We start from the raw sequence: 19,782 nt of genomic DNA, 5'->3' as shown, positions 1-19,782 counted from the left end.
TGAACGGATATTGATAAAACTTTTAACTTTCAGAAAGCTGTACTTCCGATCGATATTGTTTACGTGTAAGACGAATTGCAATATTTTAAAGAGCAGCAAACGAGAATGCAGTCCACCTGATGGTAAAGTCATCATCTGTAATCAACTCCAAATGGCACATATTCTACCTGAAGCCGATCACAGATAATCGCCTCGTAACAGCCGGTTCGTATACTAATCTTTACCCGTTATTAATAATCAATCCATCCATTTGCCTACCAAAGATCGAAATTTGGCAATTCCCAGTAAAACCTGCAGTATCATCCTAAATGTCAATCTTTTGAAACTTTTAACCAATCTATCCATAAGCCTACCAAAGATCGATTGACAGTTTCCTGTAGTACTAACATTAGCCAATCGACGTTTGGTAAGCAAAACATAGACAGATCGACTATTACCAACGCTATATCACAAAATATCAGTGGCGAGCGGTCACGTGGGCTGTGGTGGTGGGGGGGGTGCGTGGGGGGCGGCGAGGGGGGGGGCGTTTAGTTCCAAATGCGCAGGAACGAGTCCCAGGAGCCGGTGGCCACCGCCATCCCGTTCTCGGTGACGCCGAGACACGACACACGGTTGTCGTGGCCGGCCAGGATACCTGCGGACGAAAAGAATAAATAATCGTTAATAACAATTTCATATTACCTAGTTTGCATTGAAAAAACGTACATAGATATGTGCATGAAGTAACATTTTTAAGTAACGTGAAACTTTAACGCATTTTTAGTGGCTGGAACGAATAAATACATTACTCGGGTTTTTTTTTGTAATATAGGAGCAGCAGACAAGCCTGAAGTCCACTTGATTGTAAGTGGCTACTGCCGCCAAATGAACATCTGTTATCAACCCCAGATAGGATTAGATAGCTACTTGAGGTATACCCTGTGGTTTTAGCTTAGTCCTCATCTACATGCGCCGCTACCCCAGACTATGCTGAAACGCCTCAGAAAAGCATGTCTCCCTTACCACACCCTTCAAACCAGAACACAGCAGCGCTTAACACTGTTGTTAGGTTCAAATAGGTGTTTGTATATTTGTCTACGTGTGTGTTCATGGAATCCACGACACAAGGTATCTTAGTGTGGGGGTGTGAGTGTAGAAAGTGTTTGTATGTTTGTGTTTGTTGTTACATACCAGCGCGGATGTGGAACACAACTGTGTTAGCCGTAGTGCTGTGTGTGCGTGTGAGTGGTATCAGTGGTTATGTTGCCGTGAGAGTACATCGCCAGCTCCTGTGGTTTACGCGGATGTGGAACACTCCTGTGATATCCCACTCGGCCTAAGTGTGCGTGCGTATCGGTGGCTACTCACCGGCGCGCTCGCTCTTCATCGAGTCCCACACGTTGCAGTTGAAGTCGTCGTAGCCGGCGAGCAGCAGGCGGCCCGACTTGGAGAACGCGACGGACGTGATGCCGCAGATGATGTTGTCGTGAGAGTACATCGCTAGCTCCTGGTCCGCGCGGATGTCGAACATGCGGCACGTCGCGTCGTCCGAGCCGGTCGCGAACGCGAAACCGGACGGGAAGAACTGTGGGGGAGATAATAAACAAATAATTAATAAATTGATACAGGTGAAATGTAAAGTGTACAGGTTGAAGTTTTCTAATGAGCCTTCAGAGCTAAATCCGAAACTATAATAGTGTTGAAATGCTGAAAGGAGTTACGTGGCCGATTTTGATAAAACCTAAAATTACACCATTCGTTTTTTTATCTATTTCTGTAACCGGGAATCAAACGAGTTTATTTAAAAAACACATATATCTTCGAGGATGCTATCGGGTACAAACCGTAATATCAGGAGGTTAATTAGTTACTCGGTGTATGACAAACATTGTCGAAGGTCCCGTGCCGGTTTTCTGGTCGTATTTTGACAAATTTGTCCTGTCTCTTGGCCCGGGAAGGTCTGCTTGCAGAGGCAGTCGCGGATGTCCCCCGGCTGGCCGGGGTGACGTCACTCACCGTGACCGCGTTGATGTCGCTCTCGTGGCCCGGGAAGGTCTGCTTGCAGAGGCAGTCGCGGATGTCCCCCGGCTGGCCGGGGTGACGTCACTCACCGTGACCGCGTTGTTGTCGCTCTCGTGGCCCGGGAAGGTCTGCTTGCAGAGGCAGTCGCGGATGTCCCCCGGCTGGGCGGGGTGACGTCACTCACCGTGACCGCGTTGATGTCGCTCTCGTGGCCCGGGAAGGTCTGCTTGCAGAGGCAGTCGCGGATGTCCCCCGGCTGGCCGGGGTGACGTCACTCACCGTGACCGCGTTGATGTCGCTCTCGTGGCCCGGGAAGGTCTGCTTGCAGAGGCAGTCGCGGATGTCCCCCGGCTGGCCGGGGTGACGTCACTCACCGTGACCGCGTTGATGTCGCTCTCGTGGCCCGGGAAGGTCTGCTTGCAGAGGCAGTCGCGGATGTCCCCCGGCTGGCCGGGGTGACGTCACTCACCGTGACCGCGTTGATGTCGCTCTCGTGGCCCGGGAAGGTCTGCTTGCAGAGGCAGTCGCGGATGTCCCCCGGCTGGCCGGGGTGACGTCACTCACCGTGACCGCGTTGATGTCGCTCTCGTGGCCCGGGAAGGTCTGCTTGCAGAGGCAGTCGCGGATGTCCCCCGGCTGGCCGGGGTGACGTCACTCACCGTGACCGCGTTGATGTCGCTCTCGTGGCCCGGGAAGGTCTGCTTGCAGAGGCAGTCGCGGATGTCCCCCGGCTGGCCGGGGTGACGTCACTCACCGTGACCGCGTTGATGTCGCTCTCGTGGCCCGGGAAGGTCTGCTTGCAGAGGCAGTCGCGGATGTCCCCCGGCTGGCCGGGGTGACGTCACTCACCGTGACCGCGTTGATGTCGCTCTCGTGGCCCGGGAAGGTCTGCTTGCAGAGGCAGTCGCGGATGTCCCACAGCTTGGCGGACGCGTCGCAGGCGCCGGATACGAACGTGCGCTGGTCGGGCGCGAGCGACAGCGACATCACGTCGCCCGTGTGGCCGGTGAACTGGCCGCACTGCTGGCCGGTCTCGATGTCCCAGAGGGCGCTGGGGGATGCAACAAACACACGTCAATAAATGTAAGGCATGTTATTTACTAAACTTATAACTGCATACTAAGATTCCCTTTATTGTTGTCATGAACTTTTTTTAATTACACACAGATACACACAAGATTCCGTTTGTCGTGGATGCAATCGACACACCCAGATAAATATGCAAAAACCTAGATCCAGTACAGAAATAAAAAATATATTGTTTAGCCTGCCTGCCCAGGGATCAAACTACGTTCTGTACTGTGTGTACCGTTCTGTTTTCTTTGTAAAACATCAATTTCAGATTCTTGTTGCAATTTTTTAGTGTAATAAAATGAAAATGCAATAAATCGACTCCAATCATCTGTTTTTAAGAGACATGAATTGTGAATTGTCATTATGAGCTCTGATTTCAGCATATATAAGGTACTAACAATGGCCATCTTACAATGATACAACTAACAAACCTCAACATTACAAAAATATTCGGCCAGGCACAAGTCTAACGCGCACACTGAGGGTTCCTTACCACAAACATTTTTAAATATTTTTTAATTTTTCGTATTTGTTACGAACTACTATAGCAGCCACCTTTATACGAACCCTGTAAAAATTTCAGGTCTATCTATTACGGTTCAGGAGATAAGAGTCCTGTGACAGACAGACAGACAACAGTCTTAGTAACAGGGTTTCATTATTACCCTTTGGGTATGGAAACCTAAAAATATAAAGTTTGTGTGATCTCACCAAGTCATATCACCGGAGCTGGTGAGTATCTGGTTGTCGTCGAGGAACCGGCAGCAGGACAGGTAGCCCGAGTGGCCGGGCAGCTCGCGCGACACGCGCACGTTCCCTTCGCGGGTCTTCAGGCTATCGGCACAAATAAAGATATTAATTGTATTGAAGAGGAATAAATCGATCAAGTGTTGAATTTTTTTTCATGATGTTCAATAAGTGGAAGTAGCGCTGCCCGTGGATATCTCAACTCTAAATATTTTAACAGACTTTAAAAAATTGTCATGTATGTATGTAAGCTTGTATATCCGAGATTTGTGTAATCAACCCCAAATAAGATTAGATTTTTACTTTAGGTAGGTAATGGGCGTGTTGCTACCCCTGAGGACGTTAAAGTGCCTTGTGTAAATGTCGTCTTTTACCACACCCGTAAAATCGAAAACGCCAACGCTTGATGGTGTTGTTATTGGGCAGAAATTGTTGTATGGCAGTGGTGCCTATAGAGTTAAGTGGTATCTCCTGGTCTATAATGTTCGTCTTTTAGTATTCATTTTAAGGTCTATTGATATATATATCGACATATAAAACCTATAAAAAACTGAACAGGCATGTAAAACAAATGCAAGACGCTATATTTGTTTGACGGCAGCTTATGACAGTATGTCGTGTTACGTATCTGCTACGTCTGTTATGTGAACATAGCTTTATAGCTAGTTTAATATTGTTGTTGTTGTCGTTTATTGTTGTTGTCGTTATATCTTTATAGTGGTGTTTTCTAATGCATATAGTGTTCACTTCTAGAAGGACTTTCCTACTAAAAAGTCAGTTTTTGAAAAGTATCATGCACTTATGTTTGTTCTAATGTGTTATGTCCAGTTTAGTGAACCAATAAAGAAAAAAATAGTTTACCTGTAAATAGAGCAAATGTTGTCGAGACCGCCGCAAGCGACGTACGATCCCGAGGGAGCGTAAGCGCACGTCATCACCCACGACGAGCGGAGCGGGATCGCGTGCACCTTGTTCGTCGTGTGGCTGTCCCACACGATCAGCTTGCCGTCCTGGCTAGCTGAGACCAGGTTCCTAGGGGAAAACAAACATAAATTAGAGGAGTTATATATTACATGTTACCCTTAGAAGTAAAAGATAATAAATGATAGTGCCACTAAAGGAAATATTAGCGTTAGTAAAAGATAATACGGATAGTGCCACTGTCGGCCTAAACGACATATTAGCGGATTTATTCATAGTATGTTTAGCCTTAGTTGTGTAAGAAAAGGGTAAAAAGTGATAGTGCCACTATAGGCCTAAACGACATATTAGCGAATTTATTTAGGATTACCTGTTAATCTTGAAGTGTAAGTAAGAGATAAAGGTGATAGTGCCACTATAGGCCTAAGCGATTATTCACAGTTACCTGTTACCCTTACAAGTAGAAGATAATAAGCGACATATTAGCTAATTTATCAATAGTTACCCGTTACCCTAAGGAGTAAGTCGTAAGTAAAAGATAAAAAAGTAAAACTAAATGCTACTATAGGCCCAAACGATTTTATTCATAGTTGCCTGGTATGCTTAGTCATGTAAGAAAATTATTATAAGCGCCAGTGCCACTACATAGGCCTATACATAAAAAAATCAGCAAGTGCGAGTCGAACTCTTACACGGATAGTTCCGTACCACCATATATTTTTTTTCATAGCACCTATATAGAGATAGCCATATATAGAGAAGTAAATACATTGTTAAACTTTAAACTACCTACTTTAGACTACCTGTTACGGCTCAATAGATAAACCGAAAAATATGCAATCACTTGTATGACCAGTTCGGTCTATATTCAAACAGTTTTATTTTTACTATTTGTTGTTATAGCGGCATTATGCCGCATATTGTTACAGCATAGAAATACATACTCTGTAAAATTCGAAATATCTATCTATCACTGTTCAAGAGACCTGTCAGAGACGGACAGTCGGACAAACTGATAGACGGATAGACAGCGAAGGCTTAGTAATAGGAATTCATTTTGAGAGTTTGGGAATGAAAACCTACAAATAATCTCACCTGTAAGTCGTAACAAAAATATTTAAAATGTAACGAAAGGTTCCTTCTTGGTACGTTGTAATATTGACAAACATATATTCCTATACACTATATACATTACACATACTATATCACACATATTCGCGGATCGAATGACAAACCACAGCAGCTTCTGTGGTCAATTAGTTTAGTAGCGAATACAGGTAGCCATGATGGATCTCGGATATATTCTACATAACCAAATATAAACTGTAGGTATGCTAATATTTCAAAACAACGTTTGGTCACGTATTGATGATCCATTACATAGTGGGAGTAAAATACAAAAAAATCGAAGTGTCTATTTTTGACAATGAAACATTTTAAAGCCTTTTCTCCCTTTTGAATACCAAAGACTTAAATGTTAAAGACATTAAATCGACTGTCAATAACACAGCGCCGTTTCAGTTCTATCATCACGAAACTCAAAAAATGGCCATTTTGTGTTACGCATTTGAATGGAGAAAATAATGTTATAGTTTAAAAACTAAAAACCACGCTAAAATCGCACAAGGAAAATCGTTAATGCTGATTCTTGACGATCTTGCTGAGGTGAATGGGATAAAATTATTTAAATCGTGTATTGTCATCGGTTCTTGATAATTGTTCAAAATTTTAAATTAATCGGACCGTTCAAAGTGGGTAAAAATTGAGTTCAAAGATTCCGTTACGTACATAAATACATACATACAGGTCAAGCTACTAAAAGCGTGTTAAAAAGAACACTAGCGTATATTGGCTCGGCCAAATATTCTATGAAAATTACGCGCAAATCAGTGTTATTACATATTGAGTTAAGAGGCGACGACCACTTCTACTGGCCTTCTTCCCACATTTTAATTAATTTTAATCGGCCCTCCTAACCATTTTTCACCAGAACTGGCGATCCTGGATCGTCTTTGGTCAATATTAAACTCTTCAAGATTGTTATCTATGGCGACGATAAGCATAAGGCAGCGTACACGCTAGACAATTTTCAATTTCATTAACAATTTAATTAAACATGTAATACGTTTGTTATGGTGGCTAATTAGTGAGAACTGAATCATCGATTTTCTACAAAATATTACACTGAAGTCATATTGAACAAATCGATTTAGCGTTTCTTACTTCCACTAATGAAATGATAAACGAAACCCAAAATAGAAAACGAAATCTGACCGAGAATCGAAAACGGATCTCCGTCGAACCGTACCGACAGATGCGGTACACATCCCATCAATAGTACCGAAAACAGTAGGTAAATCTTAAACTATACCTACACATTTACAAAGAAACGAATCCATACACCGCGAAGACAAACGAACCGGCGTTATTCGTCGAAAACATTGTTATTGAATGGAAATGGAGCACTTATTAGCTACTCGGAAACAAAGTGATTGAGGAAAACGCGTCCGGGCAACGCACGCGGCGCGAACCACGGAGCTCATCACACTACCACTAAATAAAAGTAGTTTATAGTAAAGAAAGAACGAAAACTGCTTAATTCGGATCAATTGAATTGTAAGAAAATAAATGAATCATATAAATAAATACTAAAAAAAATCATTTTAAACAGCAGCTACAACAAATCGTTTTATTTCGTATACAAATTCAATGATATATATACTTTTTTTTATAATATAGGAGTAGCAGACGAGCATGCAGTACACCTGATGGTAAGTGGCTACTGCCGCCCATGGATATCTGTAATCAACCCCAGATAGGATTAGATATTCCTACCTGAGGTCGGCCACAGATGCGCCGCTACCCCTGAGGACTAAGCTGGAACGCCTCGGAACTGTCTCCCTTACCACACAAACTTAATAAGTAATTATTGTAAAAGAAAAAAAAAACGATTGCTTTTCTGTTTGTCAGTTACCAATTTGTAAGAAGAATAAAGTACCGCTCCCCAATTCTACGATGTGTGATGCACCACCAGTGATACATAAAAATCAAAAATCAAATTTATCGTCATAATTACGTAGGCTACAATATTTTGAAGCATTTTTTGGATTAAGGTATTTTGTAAATGTGCGCGTAGGTTTCTGAATAAACTGTTATTTTCAAATCAAGTGACTACATACTTACATATATAACTTACATACTTGTCAAATTAACATTTCGCTTATAAATAAAAGTACGAAATAACTTGAACCGCCTCTTATTTAGCATCACATACTATTTATAGTCGTGAAAACCCGTAAACACAAATTTTATGAGCATCATGAAAAATTCTCAGAACTACCATTGTGTACTACAAAACATAAACAAAAATATGTTGCACTAATTTCTCAGCGTTGCTTCGCCTGCGTTGTTTCATTTTTTATCCAGGATTTTTGCCAAAAGCCCATTGACCTTAAAGCTTCAGTGCTAGGAAAATGCCTAAAACTTGCAAAATAAATCAATATATCTGAGTTGTTACCTTACATATCAGAAATAATAATTGAATTTTGATAATTGAACTCCGTGTAGTCGTACAAACAATCAAATTACATTTACTTTTATCACACTTTTATTAGCTTGACCTATAAGTATGTATCTGGGTATATAACAGAATTTTTGAACTTGTTTTTTACCCACGTTGAACTGAATATTTTGAATATTTTTTCATCATTTTGATTTAATCTGACCATAATATCAAAATGTTGAACAAATATGACCGATGACAAATATAACACGATTTTATGATTTTGTCCTATTCTATTCATAAGGATTGTCAGGATTAACGATTTTCCTTGAAAGATTTTAGCGTGATTTTTTATTTTTATCACGCTTTTATTATTTTCAAGTATAATTTATTTTTATATTTCAAGTATTACTTCATTTTATTGACTGTAATAGTAATAGTTCTTATAACTGCAATCAAATGTAATAGTGCGTCACTGTGTGGGAGTCGTTGAAAATGCATTTCGCGTGTTGACAGAATGCATCGCACTAGCATCCTGGCAAACTTTTATTATCATTGCATTTCCCACATCAATTCGTTCGGGAAATAGTAACGCATTATGTTTTGAGTGTCCATTCAAATTGAGTAGTAACGTTAAATTCAAATTATGATATTGAAGTTATTAATAATATTATGCTATAAATCAGAACAGTTTTTTCTTCTTTTTTCTGGTACTACGTAATGGTAAGTATGTAATAAAAAATAATTATTTAACATTTTCAAGATTTCATTTACTTCAATACTGAATTTTCTGGAATATATTTGACCCATCCTTCGTGCATACTCTTATCATGAAATTTACCATTTTCATCATGAAGTTTTATCATAATTTCCGTTCACCAGAAGTTTTTCAAATTGATATTGATTGTGGCCGGAAAACTCGAATCTCCTACGAAGCTACACATATTTGATAGAAGGATCCTAATTCTACACAGTCACATGTGTATTATAATAAAATATTTATATTTTTAAAATTAGACCCTACTTCCAACCTTTTACTCTTTCATAGACACCAGTCTCTTCTCAAGATTTTCTTCAGGACCTACCTAAGCACCTAATAAATATCCATTCAAACCCACCTGGAGTCGCTGCCTATCCATCTGCATCTGGATGCGGCCGATCGGCTCCAGGTTAGCGGTCGCCTCCGCAAGCGACGTGTCGCACGCCCCTTCCCTTGCATCCTGCGTTGGGTGTAGAAACACAAACCCACCTGGAGTCGCTGCCCCAGTGCATCGCGTAGATCTTGGCGAGGTGGCCGCGCAGGGTCCGGCGCGTGCGCATCTGGATGCGGCCGATCGGGTCCAGGTTGGCGGTCGCCTGCGCGAGCGACGTGTCGCACGCCGCTTTCCTTGCATCCTGCGTTGGGTGAAAAAAAAAAACATTTTAATGGACTATGCCCACACTAAAGTTTATTTTGGGTGGCGTCGACACACATAAACACCAAAACAAGATAGACCAAAACGAAAACTGAAATTCCTAACACACTGTCGAGCCGGGGATCGAAGCCGGGTCCTCGTGCATATCAGTGCTATGCATACATCGGTAACCAACGAGCTTGAAGTCCACCTTATGGTTAATGACTACCACCACTCATGGACATTTGTAATCAATCCCAGATAGAATTAAAGTTCTACCCGAGGTCGAGGAATCGATAGCTGCCCCTAAGGGCTTAGTGGAACGCCTCTGATAAGTATGTCTTGCCACACACTTCAAACCAGAACACAGTATAATTACACTGTTGTTACAAGACACAAGTAGACGTAACTTAGGTATACATATCATATAAAATGTGTAACATATTCGTCCTTATCTAGGTCCCTTCAAAACCTTACATAACTAGGTGACTCCCTTATCCGTCGCGCACATTGATCGCGGGGTCGACTGACCTGATACGATTTACGCTGACATGTAATTAGATCTCCAACTACGCCGGAACGGATATTGGAGAATATCGTACTTTCACGCGATCCGGCTCGAAGGACCAAGTGTACGGGGTGTCTAATTCTTTGTGTGGTCGTTTTATCGTTAATTAGTTTTATGTCGTAGTTTTTTAATTAGTGTCACCCTAACATTTTTTAATTGCACGAAATAAAAGCAGCAAATGTCTAATTACTGAATCACCACCAATTCATAGTTGGCCAGAGAAGCGGACTATGGCTTTTGAAAGTTATTTTGAGCTTTTGAAGGTGGTAGAACCCTTTGTGGTTCGACTCCGGCGGCACCACTGCCACACCTATTTCTGCCTCATAACAGCAGTGTTAAGCGCTGCTGTGTTCCGGTTTGAAGGGTGTGGTAAGGTAGACATACTTTTGAGGCGTTCCAGCTTAGTCCTCAGGGGGAGCGCATCTATAGCTGACCTCAGATAGAAATATCTAATCCTACCTGGGGTTGATTACGGATGTCCATGGGCGGCAGTTGCCACTTACCATCAGGTGGACTGAATATGCTCATCTGCTACTCCTATATTATAAAAAAAACAGCTTAAAGCCACATCTCCCATTCCGGGAAGAACGCCATGGGCACCAGAGGGATGATAATGGGTTGACGATGTTCTGAATTAAAAGGTATGGTATTACAAGGATCCGTGGTTGAACTTAGGACCGTGTATATATTCAATCCTACCTAATTTTGATTGGAGATGTCCACGGATAGGAGAGGCATACCATCAAGTAGCACGCATGCTAGTTTACTACAATTATTTCAAACAAAACAAGAACTATTTGTTTTCCATCCTGCTCGAAGGACCAAGAAAAAAATTAAATTTACTTTTATCACGTTGTACTTCCGTGTCGTATTTGTAAGTATATTGAAACCATTACATAGAATCCGCACCCCTCGTTTTCGTACAAGGGCATTAAACACATCTATTAGAATATATCACTGCCACTCAATGATGACGTAATACGGAATACCCAGGGGTGCATATTAAAGTGGGTAACTGTCTAGATAAATATTAGGTTCTGTTTTATCGAGGCGTCGCTTTATAATTAGTAATGTATTGTACTACTATTTCAATTATACTTATGGGTATTTACGTTACGATGTTAGTCATGAAATTGACAATTTTATGACAAAATTTCCTTATAAATCAATCATTTCATTTCCCCCTTTTTCATACTGTATTTTCTTCACTGATATATTAATGGTTTACTTTATTAAGTCCAACAAATTACTCTTCGCAGAGCAGCCTTCAAGAAATACAAAAAGGAAACTTACTATTTAACTTCTACCTGATAATAATGATAATCATAACAGTGTTCACATATTGTCCACACATCTAATTCTCTCAACCAAATGTATACGATTAAATCCGCACCCTATTCCCAACACAATATCCACACATCAAGGCCACACACACATCAATCATACATACATACATATATCACAACCCGGTTGCACCCGGCCGCACGTAGATTGCCTCATCACATTCCGATGCAGATTCAAAATCCAACCCTAGATAGGTGTTTACGTGGGTAGTGTCGCTGGATGGACCGACTAAAATGGATATGTTGATTCGAAATGTTATATTCATGTGTTTGTGACACGTTCTAGGTCAATCCGGCTCGGAGGACCAAGTTTATGAAACTAATTTCTTCCTGATACTTGCGACCTTCTTTACAAAGTGTTATAGAATATATTTTTTATACTATAGGAGTAGCAGACGAGCTTGCAGCTCATCTAACGAGGCTCATCATCAGATAAGATTAGATTTCTACCTGAGGTCATGAGGAGGTTCAAATCCCGGCACGTACCTTTGACTTTTCCAAGGTAATGTGTGTATTACAAATAAATTATTATCACTTGCTTAAACAGCGAAGAATAAACATCGTGAGAAAACAATATGAGAAAAATTGTTCTCAAGGGTGTGTGAAGTCTAACAATTCGCACTTAGCCATCTTGGAGCACGGTCACTCTGAGAAGAGACTCGTGCTCAAAGGTGAGAGCAATGGTTTGACAACGAAGGTAGTTTATGAATCAATATGGAAATCCCGTAATCACAATTTCATACTAATAAGTTAACAGCACATCCTTAAACTGACAAAATTCTATAAATATTAACCCTTTGTGATTCCCCAATGGATGAAACTTGACAGCCATAAATTAAACTCCATAATCATATGGGGTACGGAGGGGTTTTCCGGTGTGACGTGGCGTGACAAGGGGAACAGATTCATAGCTTGATGACGTCACATCTATTACAAAATACATAAGGACTGAAATATACCATTATTTTTAAAGTTACATATTGAATTGATTATCTGAAATGATCATTTTTATTGTGACGTCAGAGCAATACACGATAAAATTCGACGTGTCATAATATTATACTTTATTGATGACCTTATCGATAGTGGATTTTACGACACGATAGAGAGAGTCGTTGAGTCGTACGTTTCCTGTGACGTCATAAAAATAATTACATACATGTGACGTCATACATGAATTCCATCGCTGTCTCTACTGATATATTCGTTAAACCGACCTTCTGAATAAAGTAATAAGCGTGACGTAATTTACGTGACAAGAAGAGAAAAGGTCCATAAATTGTGAATTTTCGTGACGTCATAGTCTACACCGATAACCTGAAAAAATCTCGATATTTTTGGACAATAAGTGGAATCATTCAATAAATAAATCCCACGTGCCACGTGTAAATCGGTTTCTCAACACATCGCCCTAATGCGTAACGTACTAGCGTTGATATCAACACGCCCAGCCCACATGCGGGCCAGAAGAAATAAATCACAATATATCGCAGAAGAAAAACAGCGCTAAACCATTCCATTTTTGTGACGTCACAATTGAAACCCATTAGAATCCCTACTGATTATTTTTGGACTTGGAAAAGTCGAAGCAATCAATAAATAAATCCCACGAGCCACGTGTAAAACCATTTCTCAACACATCTTCCTAATGCGTAATGTACTAGAGCGTTGATATCAACACGCCCGGCCCACATGCGGGCCAGCGTGAATAACAATATTCATGCGTGCAATACAACCGCCATGTTGATTTGCCGATATTGAAGGTGGTAGAACCCTTTGTGGTTTGACTCCGGCGGCACCACCGCCACACCTATTTCTATCTAATAACAGCAGTGTTAGGCGTTGCTGTGTTCCGGTTTGAAGGGTGTGGTAAGGGAGACAGACTTTACCGATGCGTTCCAGCTTAGTCCTCAGGGGTAGCGGCGCATCAGTGGCCGACCTCAGGTGGGAATATCTAATCCTATCTGGGGTTGATTACAGATGTCCATGGGCGGCAGTAGCTTACCATCAGGTGGACTGCATGCTCGTCTGCTACTCTGATATTATAAAAAAAATCTATTTCACCACTTCTCGTTTTTAAATCATACATGTATTATTGTTCTAGAATAATATGAAAAATAATAAATACATCAAAAAGAATAAATTATTGGTGGTGTCGTCAACACGCACGGTAGCGCGCTCCCGCTCGCCTGTTCCTGGCGTCATGGTTCTCATGGTTCTTAACCAGTATCCTGGATACAAACCCTGGATGCGATTTGTTTGCGGATAAATGGACAAAATTATTGTCAGTACGCCTGAGATACTGTGAGCGAGATGTATGACTGTGTGTGTTGTCTTTTATTAATGTAATCGGTTTTGTACTGTGATATTTAAAGTAAAAAAAAATACATATATGTGTGTATATAATTATGAATTCGTAAAAGTACAACGTGTTGAATTTCTTAGTGGTTAGACTCTAGATGAGCCACTGCCATTTCTGCCAAATAACAGTTATTAAACATTGTGTTTAAGTTTTGACAACGTAGTAAGCTAGTTTCTGGGGTCGATTAGCTTTATGGTCATGGAGTTATTTTTTCTTTCCTATGTCTATATTATCTGTGTGTGGTAAGATTCATTCATTTACAAAATACGTAACTCCATTACTCATTATATTAACTGTTAAATAAATATTTGCTTATATAAGCAAAACTCATTGTTTCACAAATGTACACTACCTTGGAATGTCTAGTGTAACTACACTAGTATTCTCATTATTATCATAATAACCATAGATTAGTAAAGATACTTCGCCGCCTTGAAATTGAATGAAGCCACAAATGGCTTATTTTAGTAAGTTCTTTTTTTTGAATCCTTGACAAATAAAATCATTTTTAGAGAAAATTTACGAATTAATAACTAATTTACGTAATAATTACGTAATTTACGTAATAAATAAATAATTATTTCAAATATTTTAGGGACATTTTAGCACGGAGACGTGGCAAAACTTTTTTACGCAACTATTTCAATTCTCAAAACTGGGTACATTTTCTTGTTAGGCGTGAGTAATCTTTACTAATAACATACAAATATGTTTAAATCGTCGTAAAGAGCAAATGAGTTTTTATAGTATGAACAAAATATTACTGTGATCTGACTCGAAGGACCAAAAGTTGTCACACATAATATTTATTTATTAATAATGTCAACTTGGCGTGTTATATAACAAAGAATTGCGTGATGTATAATCATTGAAATTATCCTCCGAATGCAATTATCTCTCATCATCTCTATCAATCAAATATGATTTACAATTAAAGCTATTCTTTTACAATAGTTCTAAAATATATAAAATACTCTTCAGGCTAACTATTACATATACAGTAAAAAATTATATAATCGATATAATTACGTGCATTTAAACCAATCAAATTGTAGAATAAAAGTCAATTTAAATTAACAAATAAAGAAGGTTTTTCCCGAGACTTCATTCTCATGGACTGTTATCATAGCAAATGAAATACATGTGTACCTACTATGTGGAGTCTTATCAAAAGATAATTTTCAATCAAAAAAATGTCCAAATTTAAAATTTTGTAGTTTTGAGCTCTTTATGGTTCGACTTCGGTGGCACCACCACCACACCTAACACACACATAATAACAACAACGTTAAAAGCTGCTATTCTGATTTTAAAGGTGGTGTGGTAAGGCAGACATACTTATCCGAGGCGATCTATCTTAGGCATCTGACGTACTTAACCATGGATTACAGAAGTCAACCAAGTTGCAAGTGTATCATCAGATGGACTCATGCTCGTTTCCTACCTAAAAATCCAGACCTATATCATAAAAAATCCAGACCTGATACTCAAACAGACAAACAACATTTTTATTACAAAGATCGATACAAGTAATTTCCTATCTCACCAACGCACCTGAGATTTAAAATTGAAATTGATTTAAGTCTCGACTATTTTTCCTAACATCGAGATTACAATGATCTCAAAGTAAATCCACTGTATCGACACGCACGGGGTATCCTTGGGTATTGAGAGCAAAACAAACTATTATTTCCCCGCCCACACTGACGCTACGTGGAGTTAGGACGCGGATAGACCCCTAACGAATGATGTGCGTACATATAATTTTTTTTTTTTTTATAATGTAAGGGTAGCAGACGAGCATGCAGTCCACCTGATGGTAAGTGGCTACTGCCGCCCATGGACATCTGTAATCAACCCCAGATAGGATTAGATATTCCTACCTGAGGTCAGCCACAGATGCGCCGCTATCCCTGAGGACTAAGCTGGAACGCCTCGGAAAAGTATGTCTCCCTTACCACACCCTTCAAACCGGAACACAGCAGCGCCTAACACTGCTGTTATATAATTATAATTATGTAGGATGAATGGTAAAATACCGAGCTAAAGGTGAGATATGTCCTATTTCTTTTAAATACAGGAATAGCAGACAAAAATGCAGTCAACCTGATGGTAAGTGACCACTGCCGCCCTTGTATATCTGTAATGAACCCCAGAGAAGATTAGTAGCCTACCTGCGGCTATCCAGAAATCCGTTTCTTTTAGTTCGGCTAAGTTGGAACACCTCGGATAAGTACGTCTTCGTTACCATAATCTTCAAATCAGAACACACACCCTAAATTGCTATTATTAGGCAGAAATATGAATACATCAGATTGAGTATGAAAAGCGACGTAAGTTGGTTACGTTACGTTTATTTAAAACGAGCGGCGCCTGTAACTCCGTTCGCATGTATTCAGATTATTCAGAACTTAACAATTATTACAAAAATAACACTTACAACACCATTTACTACATGCAAGAAGAATATTAACAACCTGGAGTCTATTTTATTCGTTCGTCTGAGTGACGCCAATTCCTTTCAGCCTCGTAAACAAGTAGTATGGGTCAAAAGAAACGGTTCATCTTAGCTTAGCCTTCGGAAACAATGTGTTACCCATCCCCGGATATTCCTGAATTACGTATTTATATATTTTTTGGAATGTTTCACTTTACATTTTTATATTTAATATTTACAAAAATATGAACCTAATCTGTGAAGATAGTTTGATCTATGAACAGTGAGTCAGTGGTAAAAATTAAAAAAAAAAAATTTGGAATACTACCAAAAGCCTAGTCCACTTTTTTGTTCGATCTAACTTCATACTTAATTAAAATAGCAATACATTGTAATTTTTGGACAACTTTTATTACATAAACAAAACACGTGATACATTTCAGTTGAAAGATTTTTTTCCAAAAAAAGAAGCTCTACCGGCGCAGGTTAAAGTTAATATGCCTTTTTTCCAACACGCTTAAAAAAACTCCTAGGCGCACACTACGAACGGCTACGGTATCCCCTGCCTGTCGTAGGAGACGACTACAAGGGGGTTTTAATGCGATAAAAATCCCACATAACCCGGCGTCGCTCCCTTCGTCGTCGTCGGGTACCTTTTGAAGGTTTCCCCCTCGAAAACAAAAAAAAGGCCCACACTAGGATAACCAGAGTCTTTGTCATATCTGTCTGGCAGGTTATCGCAACAGGAGCCCCCTGCGTATCAGACCGGTGGTGAAACAATCGTAATCAACACTCACCCGTATAGCATTCTTGAGGGTCTCCGCCTCCTGGCGCAGGCTGTCCAGCTCATTCATCTTACAGCCTCCTTACAGTGACTCGCTACCGCTAAACCGCCGCGCGCCGCCTCACGCTACGCACACTGCTACCACCTGGTTGACAAGAGAAAACACACTTTTATAAATAATGAAATAAAATGATGATTTTGAAAGGCAGACGTAGTATGATTCGATCAGGCGTGTACCACTACCACACCTTTTTTATAATATAGGAGTAGCGATGCAGTCCACCTGATGGTATGGCTACTGCCGCCCATTGACATCTGTAACCAACCCTAGATAAGATTAGATTCCTGCCCGAGGTCGACCACTGATGAGCCGCTACCTCTGAGGACTAAGCTGGAACGCCTTGACAAAGTAGGTCTCTCTTACCACACCGTTCAAACCAGAACATAGCAGAGCTTAACGAGTCGAACAGCACAGGGTTCTACCACCTTCAAAATGAAATAAAAGCATGATATCGATTTTGAAAAGTCGTTGACCTAGGATGGTTTGACCAGGGATGTACCACAGGCACACCTATTTCTGGCGTGAAGCAGTTCTTACGTTTTGATGGAATTATAGGTACTATCTACCTTTTAGTACTTAAAGGTAGCCAGCTATAGATTGTGATGATTAGTCTAAATTGTCGCTATTTCGGTCAAGATTAGTTTACATTTTATTTCTGTTCTGGGTCATATCAAGTAACTAAGAAGAAAAAGTTAAAAGCACCCCGCATGGGTGTTCCCCGCATCACTGTTTATGTGATTTTGAGTTTGATTACTTCAAGAACTCAGAAAATGTTACTATAGGTCTAATATAATAAAATTAAAATAAGTACATGATAAAGATTTTTTTTGCTAAACCTCCAAGTGTCAGATTGAGGATTTTTATATAATACTTGATGTAAAATTTGGAACACTACAATTTAGTTATATCATAATATACCTTAATAATTATAAACAAGTTAATTAGAAATTAATTATCCCTTGCTTAAACGGTGAAGGAAAACATCGTGAGGAAACCTGCATACCTGAGAGATTTATAAAAAATCTTAAAGGTATGTGAAGTCTACCAATACGCACTTGGCCAGCGCGGTGGACTATGGCCTAATCCTTCTCATTCTGAGAGGAGACCCGTGCCCAGCAGTGGGACAGTAATGGGTTGATGATGATGATTATAAACATTGGTAACAAAAATTTCGCTAGCATAACGTTCAGGAAATAGTACAAGTATGCATTATTCTAATTACAATACTTTAGAAAAAAACATCGCATAGCTTTCGAATGGAAATGATAAAACATGATAGAAATAGAAAACTCATCTAATCCAGTGTTTTCCAAACTTTATTACGACCCCCTAGTATGTGTCAAAAATGATCGAAACACCCTATTCATAGGTGTTTCTGAGCTACATTTTAGTATGTGACAAATATGAAATCTATGCAAATTTTATATTTATTTCCTTATTTAACTGTCCGTAAAATACATAAACCCTTTAACCTTTTCAAAGCTTTCATATAACTTAACTTAAACATTATATAAAAAAAATACAAATAAAATAACATATAATTAAAACTTATCTTAATGTAAACACCTAAGCATTTAATAATATACTACAAAATATAATTATAGTGTGTCGATTTCTATATTAAGAGAACAAAGGCACATTAAGAGCACAAAAAGGGGTCATAAACAGTAACTCCAGGAAAATCTTTGTAAGGGAGCAAAGTCCATCTAAAATAATAAACAGCTTTTACAGTTATCTTTGTAACCGTCCACATTTTTATTTTATTTATTTATTTAGGATTTTTTTCTTTCAGGATAGGCACATACAATAACTTTCACATAGACATCAGCAAAGCTACCAAAATAATTATGGTAAAGTTCCACTTATATTTGAAGAAGTACCAAATGAGTATTCATCTGATAGTGAAGAGCATACCATGAACAGCTGTAATCAGGCAGGTAGGTTAAGAGTCCTACAAGAGATTGGTCGGAGATGCTACCTCTGAGGTAGGTGAGTTGGTAAGCCTCCAAATTTTAAGGTGGGAGAACTCGCTGTGGTCCGACCGCTAAACAACAGGGTCAACCGCTGCTGTGTTCCGATTTGAAGGGTGCGGCAAGGAAGACATCCTTTTCTGAGGCGTACCTCAGGGGTTGCGGCACATGTGTAGCCGACCTCAGGTAGGAATCTAATCTCATCTGGAGTTGATAATTAATGTCCATGGGCGGCAGTAGCCACTCACCATGAGGTGGACTGCATGCTCATCTTTTACCCCAACATTATATAAAAATTCTCTCTCTATCACATCCTTCAATCCACAACAGATGCTTAACACTGCTGTTATTACATAGAAATAGATGCAGCAGTGGTTTATCCGGAGGCAAACCACAAATGGTAATTTAAAATAACCACACTCAAAATTAATGTACCTAAAGGTCAGTGTGGTGGAGTGACCACTTAACTTTACTCATCTTTAAAAATTGATAATTACAATTTTGAAATTTGGTTTGTCTATAGTCTAGTTCTAGTATTAAGCTCTTAATAAAACTTAGATAATTAACCAACCATCAAACACTTTATAACCTAATTCAACAAAGAAGGTTCTGTATTTG

General features: G+C 39.7%; 1 protein-coding gene across 3 annotated transcripts in view; it reads right to left on the bottom strand.

Moving 5' to 3' along the window:
• Positions 1–98: 98 nt before the first annotated feature.
• Gbeta13F (guanine nucleotide-binding protein subunit beta-1) overlaps positions 99–19,782 on the bottom strand; it is a 37,741-nt gene continuing 18,057 nt past the window's right edge. For all 3 annotated transcript variants that reach the window (XM_073089902.1, XM_073089901.1, XM_073089903.1), the window contains exons 2-8: positions 17,147–17,278; positions 9,495–9,640; positions 4,684–4,854; positions 3,787–3,909; positions 2,851–3,052; positions 1,348–1,564; positions 99–634 (exon numbers count right to left, since the gene is read on the bottom strand). In XM_073089902.1, coding sequence (XP_072946003.1) covers positions 528–634; positions 1,348–1,564; positions 2,851–3,052; positions 3,787–3,909; positions 4,684–4,854; positions 9,495–9,640; positions 17,147–17,203 — 1,023 coding nt within the window. In that variant the 5' untranslated portion in view covers positions 17,204–17,278 and the 3' untranslated portion in view covers positions 99–527. The remainder of the gene's footprint in view (positions 635–1,347; positions 1,565–2,850; positions 3,053–3,786; positions 3,910–4,683; positions 4,855–9,494; positions 9,641–17,146; positions 17,279–19,782) is intronic.

This window comes from Epargyreus clarus, unplaced genomic scaffold, assembly GCF_041222505.1.
Source record: "Epargyreus clarus isolate Ecla_fem2 unplaced genomic scaffold, WU_Ecla_fem_2.2 ptg000031l, whole genome shotgun sequence".
NCBI classification, from domain to species: domain Eukaryota; kingdom Metazoa; phylum Arthropoda; class Insecta; order Lepidoptera; family Hesperiidae; genus Epargyreus; species Epargyreus clarus.
Note: the sequence above shows the minus strand (reverse complement) of the source record. Positions and strands in the feature narration are given on the sequence as shown.